This window comes from Phasianus colchicus, chromosome Z (genome assembly GCF_987193195.1).
Source record: "Phasianus colchicus chromosome Z, bPhaCol1.hap1.1, whole genome shotgun sequence".
Lineage (NCBI taxonomy): Eukaryota > Metazoa > Chordata > Aves > Galliformes > Phasianidae > Phasianus > Phasianus colchicus.
This window is the reverse complement of record NC_143476.1, coordinates 69,526,404-69,540,033: the sequence shown is the minus strand read 5'-3', so window position 1 is coordinate 69,540,033 and position 13,630 is coordinate 69,526,404. Positions and strand designations below refer to the sequence as shown.

The window sequence follows — 13,630 nt, the reverse complement described above, 5'->3', positions numbered from 1 at the left end:
GAGATTTTAGTACTTCAGAAAGTTGTATATTCCTTTTGCAAATGAAAATAATTGGATGCATTTCAATCTTCAGTAAAAAAAATGCAACAAAATATGAAGCACATGTACATTAAGAATTCATCAAGTTAAGGTGGACAATTTCTATATATACATACAAGGAATAAAAGTAAAATAATAAGAACCCTTAGGGAAGAAGAAATCTGAAAGAATATATATGAATACTAAAGAACAGGATTAATGCAAGTAACTGTAGTAATATTGCAAATAAAGCCAGTAAAGATCATGAAAGCTGTAAAAACTTGTTTTGGAGCACTACTGAAAAAGAAGGACTAGACTTAAGTCTATTTACAGATTCATATAAACTTGGGACTTGTAAAATTTACATAATGAGCCAGTTTAAAGAGCTTTTTCAAAGATCTATCTTTGAAGACCTTCTTAAGCCCTTTTCCTCACCTTTCACAGCCAGCTTAACATTGCTGCAAAGTCTCTACCTTATTTCTTTCTCCTTCCCTGCCTTCAGCCCAGTAGAAGAAAATATTTTAAAAAATCATGCACCTCCACTTCATACCCTCCATTACTGTTACTGCTGCAGCAATACAATCTGACATCCTGCATGTTCACAACCTTTTGGGTTTTCATCAAGATGCCTTTCTATAAATGCATGCTGTATTTGTGTCCTTCCTCACTCTTTCCTCTAATACTTATTTTCTTAGGTCAGATACGAGGCTGTCCTGGCCTGTAACTATCAGTAACAGTTGGAGAACAAAAGAAAAACTAACCCACAAAGTGCAGACAGAGCAATACCTCCGCAGCTTCTGTCACTGAACACTTAGAAGCTTCTTGAGCTGATGCCTAATCTGAATCACTGTTAATAACCAATGAGGGACCTGCCTCTTTCTGAAAGATGTATATACTTAGCGTCCATAATTAAACTGGAAACTACTGCCAAAGAGTATGTGAGGTGTGTTTAATAGGAGTTTAGGATTTTTTTTTTCTCCTTTGCAGGATTTTTAGGAATACCACAAGTTCATTGACAGGGCCCTTGATTTTGTCTCTGCACGTAAGAAATAGTGAAATCATTCAGTATTTCCTTTCCTATAACTTTAATGAGTTACAGAAACATATCTTACACTAACTGCATGCTTTGAATGACAAAAATAAAACCATCTGATTAATCTGAGATTGTTGATATGGAGATACCTTTACCACCCTTACTGCTATTTTGCAACTATTCTTATTCTACAGTATCTTTTGGAGACAAAGAAACTAAAACTTCAATGTTCAGAACGTGAGTACACACAGACAAATAAGAAGTATAATGCTCTTTTCTATTTTTTTCCCCCTCTACTAATTCAAAGTTTTCCTTTCAGCTCTAAGAATGCTAAATGGCAAGCTATTGTCCAGGAACTGAGATAATTCTTGTACATTTTTCTTCAAAAGTAATAGTTAAGTGCATACAAACGTACATGCAGACTCTCATGTTATCATCATTTTGTACATGCAATGTACAAAATCTATTGACAACTTTGCCACTTTATCATCCAATTGTAAAAGAAATTCCCCAAAAAAGGCTTCTGCACATAGATTTAAGTGATTGAATATACGTTACAGTTTTGCAGCAATCTCATGTTCAGTTTCCTCACCACTTAGATTACCAGCTGCCCAGCTCTAACAAGCCTCCATGGTGTTTTTCCCTTCTCTCCTGTAGGCCTGCCTCTCACTTAACTTTCCAGATGAACAGCAGAAATTCAATACCCAGATACACACATCTTAAGAAATTGTACCAAAAAGAGAGGACACTAAACACTTTTTTCAAAGACTACAGGTAAAGCAACTCATTTCTTCCTGATCTTATTCTGAAAACAGACAAAAGTGAAACTGATTGAACTACTCAGGAAAAAAACAAAATTGATAAAAGAAACAAACTCAAAACAAAAATGATGCCTTATTACAGAAGGCACAGATAATCTTGACCAATATTTGTATAGATACATAATTAACCCTGCAAGAAAAAAAAATAAAGGCTCTGCCTTTCTTACCCTGCCCTACATATCAACGTTTTTCTCCTTGTTAGTATTTAAATAGCGTGTTCACCGATCTCATTAACTGATGCAGAACACAAAAACATACTAGCATTATGCATGAAAATGGAGCTAACCCCCACCATAATGGTTTATAGAAACATTCCATTATCTAGCCTTCCAGAAACATGTATGTGGCAAGTTAATACAAACCATCTCAAGCACAAGTTCTATTTATAAATGAATTCATCCACCCTAGCTACCCAGAGTACTATATATATATATTTTGTCATCATAGATACAAGTACTGCTTTCTCTCAAACAATGAAATGAAAAAACAAGAGATGGCATCTTTCTCAACCACATAATACAGATGACCAAGTTCTATAACTCAAAAATTGCCAAGTTAGGAAGAGAATTTAGTGTCCATTAAATGCAACTACACATGAATAAAGCAATACACCACAGAATATGCCTCTTTAGCTTACCAAGGTTATTATTTTATAAAAAGGGAGAAAAGACCTTTTTTAAACTTAACATCTAAGAAATCAATGAATTTGAAACCAGAAGACTCCTACTTCAGGTTGCATCTGAAATACAATATTTATCTCCTCTTTTCAAGAGGAAAAAATAAAATATTTTAAAAATTCCTTTTGTACAAATTAAAAAGAGAACTATTTAATCAGGCTTTGAAAAAGGCTGTGTTGTTCATAATCTTGAACAGCACAATAAATAAAAAAATTCAATTTCTCTGTGCATCAGTATTTGTAATTGTGGAAAAACAGGCTTCCAGTTCAAATATCATTATGAAAAATTGACTTTTAGACATAACAATAGCTCAAAATAAAAGTAGTTGGAGAATCTTAAATCCTCTTGCCTTCTTCCTTCATTCTATACTCAACTGTAGACAAAAAAACACTTGTTTTCAATTGAAAGTAGTAAAATCAACATTGGCTAGCTGAATAAGGTACTAAGCTCACACAAATTGACATTTACAATAAAGACCGAACAAAATAGGCCCCTTTTAGCCCCTATGGCATGAGATTTCTTTTAGAAGACACTATGGACTATAGTCTATTCAACTGCATAGAAAATATGGTTAGTAGAAGTACTTCTGTGATGCAGTAAAGACAACATTTGTTCTTTCTGGTTAAGCACTTGAAAGAAACAAGTCTAAAGATACTAGAATTTTTATTTTTAGGTGAAACACGTTATAAAAAACAGATCTATCAAAATCATATTCTTCAGCTCGTTATAATACTATAGCTCTTAAGAAAATATCCTGTTAAAGTTTTACAACAAATGAAATACTTTTAGCACACTTCCACATTTAAGTGTTTCACAACATAAGATTAGAGTCTACTAGCTCCTAATGGTTTATCAGATTACCTCAAAACTAAAATGAAATGTAACTTCCCGCAGAACCATGTAAAATAATTAGCAATTGAAAAGATACTGTGCAACACATTTCTGTTTATATTTTATGCATTAGTACCCCTCCATAATATGTTTAATTTCACCTGCTAAATTCAACAATTGAAGCAATTTAAAACAATTAAAGTTTAACATAGAAATGTAGAAATTAAACAGGTAATGGTTAAGCCACATGTCAAGAGATGTCTTCACTCTACAAAAGCACTCCTCTGAATAAAGGAATGAGAACAGTGGAAAAAACATCACTGCGCATACTGCATAATAAAAGTACTTGTTAGTAAACAGTAAATAAAAAAGCATGGTTTCCCCATGAATGAGAAGCTCAGTGGCATTTGCCATACCTTTATCTGTTGTCTTCTAAGCATTGCAAGTTCTCTCATATCTCGGAATGGTTGTAGTAGGTACTGGTAGAGCTCTGTGGTAGCTTCTGCAAGACTGCTGTAGGCCTCATCCTCCATCTGATACAGTTCAAGCAGTTCTACCATGCTTTCTGTGTTTTTGTGTTTTTCCAGTAGCTATAAAAAGAAAAACACCAATTTTAATGAACATATTCCAAATTCCTGCTGAAAGCAATAACAGTTTAAAAAGTATCATAGAATCACAAGGTTGGAAACGACCTGCAAGATCATCTAGTCCAACCGCCTTCCCATTCCTATTAGTACCACAAGCACTAACCCACATCTCGTAGCTCCTCATCCAGGCGCCTCTTGAACACTGCCAGGGATGGCGACTCCACCACCTCCCTGGGCAGCCATTCCAGTGCCTGACCACCCTCTGAGAGAAAAGGTTTCTCCTAATGTCCAACCTAAACCTCCTCTGGTACAACTTCTGGCCATTTCCTCGGGTCCTACTATTTGCTTGGGAGAAGAGGCCAGACCCTTTTTCATCATAACCTCAAGAACTTTTAGCCCATCTCTTTTCTCCTCCAAAATCCTCACTTGGAGATGCCAAACAAAAAAGTCTCCATTTTCCACTCACATCTTGAATTTACCCAATCAGATATGATCACTTCTCTGATAACCTTAACCCAGAAAGTATGCCATTCCTGTTGATTTCTTCCCATATCACCTTAAGTAATTCCCCAGTCACCATAAGTGATAAAAGAGAGTACAAAGAGCACAAGAAGTAACATATTCAGACATGCTACTTCATATGTTTCCCACTTTCAAAGGTAGTAGGAGGAATGATGGGGAAAAGTCAAAAGAGAACTCAGATTCTAAGCTTGCTAGCTCACCTATTAATTCATACCTACATAGCTTCATCATATTAATGCTGCTCCAGACAGAGACAGAAATGTATGTGAAACGAAACAGCGATCTGCATTTTACCCCAGATAATTTAGGCATAAAGATCAAATCCAGAATGTCTATTAGATATTTTTAACAAGGAAATTATAAATGTATTTAAAAATTTAAATAAAAACGGTTTTTTTTAAGCATGTGTTTTACTTCACTTAAGGAGACATCCTGTTCATTCCTCCTGTCAGATCTTCTTTAATGGAAAATTGATTCATTTCTACAAATCTGCTACAATGTATGTTTTTAATTTATGTTTGCCTTTCATCTATTTTTGGCATTTGTCTCAACAAACCTCACACGTTGCTGAAAATCTTTTACCATTTCCAAAAATATATTCAACTGTTCAGCTACACTGATCTCGTACAGACATCAGTAGAGTAATTGATGTGTTTACCAAGTCAAGATTATCTGAAATAAATTCTTCTCTTACTCTCAGACCCTGAAAGTAAGTCTCTTGACCTTCCTTTCACCACCTCAAAAGCATATGCTCACGGTCAAATGTTTAACTAAACACAGATTGGGAAACTACAGAATAACCGTTTTGTATCTTCTTTGTGGTCACTTGAGTTGGATTCTCAGTTTACAAGAAATATTTGCTTTATACATGACTGCATCGAGCATGAATACTGGAAAACAAAATAGAAGGAACTGCAGATAAGAAACTGAATCTTTGATCAATAATTCTCTGGCATCTGATTTATCTGTATCCCAGAAATGTCAAAAGACATATTCTTACCACAGTAGTCCACTCTGTTCCATTATATTCATATTATTCTGCTGTGTTTGTTACTCAAAAGAAAAAAACTAATACAAATTTTGCATTTGATGATTCCCACCACACTGCATCAATTTCTCTGAATCTCTAAATACTGGACAAGATTAAGAAACAGGAATCAGAGAGGCTTATAGTAGCTTAATTTGCTTGCTGATCATTGAGATGATTGACAGATGACAAGCCATAAAATATTTTCCCTCAGCAAGGCTTTTGGAGAAGGGAGATCTGGATGAGACTGTAGAATAGTGACGATGTTTCTCATCAGCAACATAACAATTTGTTGTTTCACCTAAACAGTTCTGCCTCAGAAATTGTTCCTACTCCAGGCTCACTCACTATGCCCTTCTGCTGACTGCCAGCAGTATGTAATATCCTGTGGTGTTCAAGTTCTCAGTGAGGGTACTGAGTAGCATTCTGTGGTTTGCAGACTATAAAACTAATGTTTTATGCATGTTCTGGGCTAAATGCACACAACTGAACCGCCAACTGAACGGACAGTCAGTCCAGGCACTCTGGGTTTGACTCCTAAATTTCTAAAGACTATGCATTCTTCCAGTTTTAGTCTTTCAGACTATAAAGCCTCCACTTTCCTAGCTCTTCTTGCTTGCCACTGGTGCCTCAAAATACAGTTGCCATACTCAAGCTTTCCCCTACTTGTACAGGCATATCAAAAACCTTCCTGTAATCCCAAAGTTGTAGTTATTCCTCCATCAACACACTGAAAAAACAAACCTTTTCTCTCAAGCGAACTGTTACAATATATCTGTAATACACTATAACGTTAGTTATAAGCCACTCTGGTAGTGGCTTAGGCTTATTAACTGCTTATTTCATTTTAGGATGAAATCCTACTATTCTGTAGATACACAAACTATACAGGGCAATAAAGAGAAGTAAGAAAAATTAGAAAAAAGCATATCAATATCACCCTTTAAAGGAGTATTTTAAATAATCTAATTTAAGAATAAGAGCAATACAGAGTTGATTTTTTTTTTTCTTTTTTGTTTTGTTTTTCTAATTATTTGCAGATGACTCTTAAGGCCTTTGTGATAGTTTTGGTACTGTGGAAGGCAGTCACAGCTTTGCAGAACTAAGACTAAAAAGGCACCAGAAATTGAAGATTAATTTCAAACGTATGCCCATCCATACAGTGCAAAGGTATTTCAGGACACTGGCAGCATTCATCTACTTACAGTGCTAGTTATTCAGAGAAAATTCCATAAACAGAAATTGGACTGATAACATAATGAGGTATCCTGACACTCATGTACATAGATAAAATAAGCAAACAGGCATAATTTGAGAGCCTTGTCCACATTCAATTTGGTTTGGCCTGCTGCTGGGATTCCCCTAATTCTATGCCTAGAAATGCTTCCCAACTTATTCAAAATACCAAATCCTCAAGGAGTAAATTCTTAAAAACAAATACAAGCAAGGGCATGTTATTCACACAACACATATTATTGTCTTAAATTATTAACACAAGGCCTTTCTTCATTCCTACAGCAACAAACCACACATGCTGCATGTCCTGTGCCTAACAAAGACTTATTTTTTTCTTGAATGAAAATGGTGATGCAATTCCCACACAATTAGAGTTTCAATTAAAAAGACAACACTGGAAAGCTGATTCAGAAACAACCAAATACCACCTCCTTTGATTTAGACCAAAGGGCTATCAAATACGGATATTCTTAAAAATAGGTAGGAAAGTTGCCTGCCTCTTAATACAGGCTACACACACCTGTCCATAAGCACATTTGTATAAAGGCTCATTCAGTCTGCATTTGAGAGGAAAAAACAGCTATATCTCTTAGAAAGGTTGCGAATCAGCTCAAAAGCATGTATACATTTTCTTTCATCAGATCAGTATCATAAAACCATTGGCTCAAATTTCACTTGAGTTAAAAGCTACATGAGGGAAAGAAGAGACAGAAGAAATATAAATGATCCAGTTTTGGAAAAGAAAAAACAAACAACACAGAAATTATGACCTACATTTGAAGTGATAGTTATGATATGCACAATCTAAGGGTATAGAGAAGCATCAGACTACCCTCTCCCGTTTTTTGAAACTGATGTGATTACCACACTCTTCACCAATGCAGTGAGGCATAACAGCTTTGATTCTCTTCGTAGGCATGGTCAGCAAGACAATGAGGCACAGAGACTGGTTTATTACTATCTGTCCTAAAGGGGAGAGCAGACAGATGTCGTTATCCGTGCCCTCCCATTCTGCTCTACAGTGCAGTTCAAGGGAGTTTTTCCTGCCCAGGAACCAAGTCAGAAGTAGTTTGTTTTTTTTTTTTTAAGCTGGCTGCCATCCAGACAGTATTTAGACTATCAGATAACGTTAATGCTACGTCTAGCAGAGAATCCACTGAATTAATAATGTCATAAGAAAAGCCTTGCCCCCCCCCCACAGTCTCACAGGTAGTTTAACTGTGCATGTTCCAATTTTCACGCAGGAAGTACCTAAAGGATCTAATTTCTATTACAGAAATACAAAAACTCAGCTATTATATTTTAGTGAGGCAGAGATATTGGTTCAGCTGGCCAAATGCCTAAACCAACCCAGCACCTTAAAACTGTGTGTTTTCCAAACTGTTAGTATAAAATAAATGAACAATTTCTGTGGCATATTTTATATTCCCACCAGTGGTTAATTCTTAACACTGACATTCAGTGTTACCATTCATTTACTTTAACCACTTCATCATGAATATTTTTACTTCCACGTTTTTTTTTTTAAAAAGATATTATTTAATGAAGTGGGTGGAGGAGGGCAGAGTAATATCCTGTACAGGCCTGACTAGTGCAATAACCATTGAATACTGTATTTATTTTAAGAATGATGTTTCACAGATGTTATATTGTTCACAACTAAATGAATTCATGTATTTTAGGCAACTATTATGCAGATAAACTCTAGTCAGCAGGAAACTTTTTTCCCTGACTTAACTGCACATACACTTCCACTATATACCAAAGACTATTTCTGTCTTCAATATGAAAAAAGATTTTGTCCATAAATCTTTGATCTATACAGATGGCAGTGCAATTGCGTGAAAGTCACCTTCAGCTAGGCTACTCCAAAGCCATCAGTGAAAGTCCTTTTCTTACATTACCTTTGCTATTATTTTCAAAATTTTCACTATTCATAGTTTGGATAATTTATAAAAACTCTATGAACATGCCACAAATCCAGCTGTAGCTAAAATGAAAAATAAATATTTCAATCCCTTCCTAAGTCTGCATATATTTTTGAAATAATAGTAATTAGAGAATAGACCATCATAGAATCACAAAATCACCAAGGTTGGAAAAATCTTACAAGATCATCCAGTGCGAATGCCCACCAGTCACCAATAATTCCCAGTAAACTATGCCCCTCAGCACAAAATCCAAACATTCCTTGAACACCTCCAGAGTCGGTGACTCCACCGCCTCCCTGGGCAGCCCATTCCACTGCCTGACCATTCTTTCAGAGAAGCAGTGTTTCCTAATGTCCAGCCTGAATCTCCCCTGGCACAGCTTGAAGCCATTCCCTCTAGTCCTATCACTAGTTACACAAGACAAGAGGCTGACACCCAGCTCACTACAGACTTCCTTCAGGTAATTACAGTTATTCTTTTATTAATTTCAGTTCTCAATGCCTGCTTTGCTACATATTACTTGCCAATATTTCCAGGACATCCTGGAGGTTGGTGGCCCTGTCTATGGCAGAGAGGTAGGAACTTGATGATTCTTGTTGTCCCTTTCAACCCAAGCCATTCTGTGATTCAACAATTCTATGAATTCAGCTGTTTGCATGAGCACATTGCCATCAACATCCTCGGCTTTGTAACACAGAATGTCAAGTTGCATAACTACAGCAGACAAACACATCAGTAACTGACCAAAGCTTGATTCTCCAATACAGATCCAAAATATATTCTATTGTTATCACCTAAGAGAATACAAAAGTTAGACACAGAGTTGGAATAGCTTGAATAAATCGTGTAATACTGCTCAGAACTAGAGGTGTAAGAATTAGCATTTCACCTCATCTGCCTAAGTGCTTAAGACTGAAAGAAGATACAAATAAGTGAGTTATGTATTGAACTGATTTGGAAACCACAGGTTATAACTGCTACATAAAGCAATCCTTCATCGACTGAGTGGACAAAAAAATCCAGGTGTTTTTTTTTTTTTTTTTTTTCCAATCAAGCTTTAGAAGTTAGAGGATTCAAGCCCACACCAGTGCATAGCAAAGGTTATTGTCTGTATTTTTAAGGAAGGAGGATTCTCTGAGTGGCTGTCTGCAAAAGGACTGATCTAAAGTAATCAAAACTAACACACATAAAACACACACAAACAAGTTTATCAAATTTGCAGCTACTCTATCAAACAAACACTGAATACACACACAGCAAAAAACAATAGCAGAAAAAAGGTATCAGGAACTAAAACATGTTTTGTTTGAAATCTAGGATATAAAATGCAGTACTTCCATAAGATGTTCCATACTACCTCCCAGGGCTATGGATTGCTGCTCACATCAAGTAAGGCACTTCATTTTAAACCCCATTTAAAACTGTCTTTTAGCACAGCACCTGAGAGTACATTGTAAGCCTATGGCAGAAGGCTGCAGACTGACCATCACAGCCTCTTTTCATCTGCACTCACGTTAACAGCTCCTGGGACAGCAACAATCACTAAGTTCATTTACACCACCTACCAAAGTGCACCTCACTGCAATGCTCTACCTGTAATTCAAGTCAGCAGAAAAGAACAGAATTATTGAAGGAAAAATGAAGCAGTATTTTAATGCAGCCAACTGAGCCGAACATTATTTTCACGCATGCAGTGTTACTGAACAATGCACTTTCTCTCCTTCCACTCAACACTCTAAATAGAAATCTTAGCAGAACATTCCACATATAACTTGGAACATCACAAGGCTCGTTTACAGCTGCCAACTCTGACAACAATATATGGCACACAAATTCTCTTCCTAAAAGCTGAATAGGTGCATATCAACAAGTAAAAACTATGTATCTCCTTCTCTGTGAAGAAGACAAAGTTAGTAAAGGAAAGTAAGACAAACATAGTAAAGTTGCTTTAATTTTAAGATGTTGAAGGTGGTACTTTTCTAATCACCTTACCATGCTGTATGATGTGGCTGTGCCACTCCTGAATTATGCTGTTGCGTCAAGTGAGTAGCCATAAAACCCAGGTATTTGAATTCAGTATATTACTTTGAAACAATACAGCTACAAATAAACTCCATAAATCATGGGAACAAAAGCTAATTATATAGGACTGCTAGGCATTTTTCTGCTGTTAGGAACAAAGAAATAAGTACTTACACTGCAATGTAACAAGTAAAATAGACGCAAGGTAAATACCTTACTTCAAAGTTAATATAGTACTCTGGAACTCCTTCACTTTGGAACGGTTTAAAATAACTAAAACATAAAGTCACTAATGAATCACCAATCAGTTGGAACACTACAACTTCGAACAAAAACTTCTACACAACACCTCACCCTGAAGGCTTGGCAAAGAGCTGTCATGTACTAATGAGTTCTAAGGAACTTTTTCTGCATTGGCCCAATCCCATCCCCTTCCCTCTCCCTCCCCTCTCCACCCCCAAAAGGGATGCAGAGGGTTCATGCTGTGCCATTGTATACACCAATTTTTGGTCCATGAACCCTATTCTTCCATGCAATGTTAGTTGGCAGAAAAAGATACTAAACAGTGTCAATACTGACAATGCCTAAAACTAGCATTTAATCATCTAATGTACTCCTTAAATGCAAGTTATTACTACACTACTCTAAAGCCCCTTTGTGTACAGCTTGCAATGTCAGGATAGACACACTGGGCTGAAACCACTCTGCTGAACAGCAAATAGTTTTCAACATAAACAAATGTGAGAATTTGGTGGCAACAAAAAAATGAAAACAATGTTATCAACATCACACTGAAGTTAACTCCTGGGACTCAGACTTTCAGTGCAGAATTAGTACTCATCAGTACAATGCATTGGCCTAGTAGCAGATATGCTCAAATCTTGATATTGAGGTAAGGTTCAGCTTTTTAAAATTGAATCCAAAAGTAGTAAAGCATTACATCAAAACCAGATGCAAAGCAATGGTAAAGCTGAATTAACTTTTTAAAGCTGAGCTGAGTTTATGGCTTGCTCTTACTGAAAGCATATCCCACTTCCCATTCTTCTTCCTTTCCTTCTTCCAGTTCCATCCCACTCCTTTTTTCCTTACACAAAAAGTGATGTCTAAGCAGGAAGCACAAATTTCTAAGGTTCATAAGCTAAAATAACATTTTTTTAGAAGTTGAATACAACATAAAAAATGACCAATAAAAAGCCCACTATTACAAGGCCGATATATGAAGAAACTCCTGAAATCCCTTGTCATGCATTGCTGCTTTACCTCCCACTCTAGCGGCAAATACCACGCAAATAGCAAGCTATTAATTACCTTCACAACACGAAAATATTTCGTTTTCATGAAGAAATATTTCAGAATAAATTTTAACTATTATCAGATGAATACAGACTCTATCCATCTGGGTTAGTTTTCTTCCTTCTTTCATGGCAAGTGAGAGGAAAATAATATAATGCATAAATAAAATACACATGATACAACAGCATGAAATGTTGTTGAACACAGTTGAAACGTTACATACAATTTACCTATTAAACACTTCCAGGACCACTCCAATATCTGAAGGAGTTTGGAATTTTTATTTATTTACATAACTCCACCAGAATCTGTTTGTTTTCCTGAATTATACAACTCTAGAGTAACAAGGGCTCAATCAGAAATTCTGAGAACTGATGACTGCAAGCAAACACCACACTACTTCCAAGTCTGAATAACTTTCTTAGAGCAGCAAACTGCACCAACTTGGGCTCTGAAGCCACAAATCTATTTGAAGATATATTGCAACCTTTAAAAAACTTCTACAACTACAGATTTCCCCCCCAAAAGCTTCACATCAGAACTGTTGCATTTTTTTCTTTTTTGGAATTTCCTTAAAATTAATATAGCATATGCAGTTCTTGTCAAGGTGTTAAAAACAAACAAAACTCGCTAACCTAAATTAGTATCTCTTTAGCAATGGGGTTCAACTAGGAAATCTGTAGAGGCACCTTCTAACATCATAATCTGGGATTCTAAATTATTGAAAAATGTTTTACACAATCCTCTCCCTACAGTATCTGAAAAAGCCACTATGCAAAGCTGCTGTACAAAAAACAGAGTGCTACTCATTTTAGATGACCTGCATACATTGCCTGCAAGTCATGGCAAACAAATCTGAATTAATTCCTTGAACACTCTTCAAAGGAAAAATAATCCGGGTTCCCTACGCCAATATGCACTGCACTTTTTTCCAAAAGAAGGCCATGTAAATAGCTGTTTACAAATGCAATTTGGGTAAGTACTATAACAGTAGTACAAAGCAAATAACCATTTTCAGAATTGAGAGAAAAAAAGAAGAGTAGAACAGACCAGTGAATGGAAATGTTCTGCAACATCTCTTCTTGAACAACTATTTGACCAAAAAAAATAGAAAAACGTTCAGTGAGCACTCAAATTTTTCTGAGCGTGCAATTGTGTCCATCCTATACAAAGGAAAAATCCATATCCATTTGATAATTTTTATTGTATGAATACTACAAGCAGAAAAGAATAAACTGAAAGGAAATGCAGAGATAGGGGCTTATGGGTTAAAGGTTTCTTAACTTCAAACAATCTCTGTTATAACTTCTGCGACAAGTCAGTTGACTCATAAGCAGTAATCAGCAGGAGTTTCTTTACATCTAGTCTCAGTAGTGCCACATGACAATTTTCAAAAATCAGTGCACCAGGGAGCTGACTTCACACTAAAGCACCTTTCTGGCTACAACCGTAAGAGTTAAACAGTAAAATCCAAACTGCAGAAAAAAGCCTCCAATCAGGAATTATCAGGAATCAAGAACATAGATGAAAAGTAGAGGTCAGAAAACAAGGAGACATTTATGGTTACACTGCAAGTTGAAATATAGCCCTATGTGTTAAAATTCTTTGTAGAGTCTTCAGACAAACTAACAA

General features: G+C 36.0%; 1 protein-coding gene across 2 annotated transcripts in view; it reads right to left on the bottom strand.

Annotated features, from left to right (window-relative positions):
• Positions 1-13,630, bottom strand: part of JMY (junction mediating and regulatory protein, p53 cofactor) — a 65,872-nt gene that overhangs the window by 43,978 nt on the left and 8,264 nt on the right. For both annotated transcript variants that reach the window (XM_090130636.1, XM_031610181.2), the window contains exon 2: positions 3,797-3,970. In XM_090130636.1, coding sequence (XP_089986762.1) covers positions 3,797-3,970 — 174 coding nt within the window. The remainder of the gene's footprint in view (positions 1-3,796; positions 3,971-13,630) is intronic.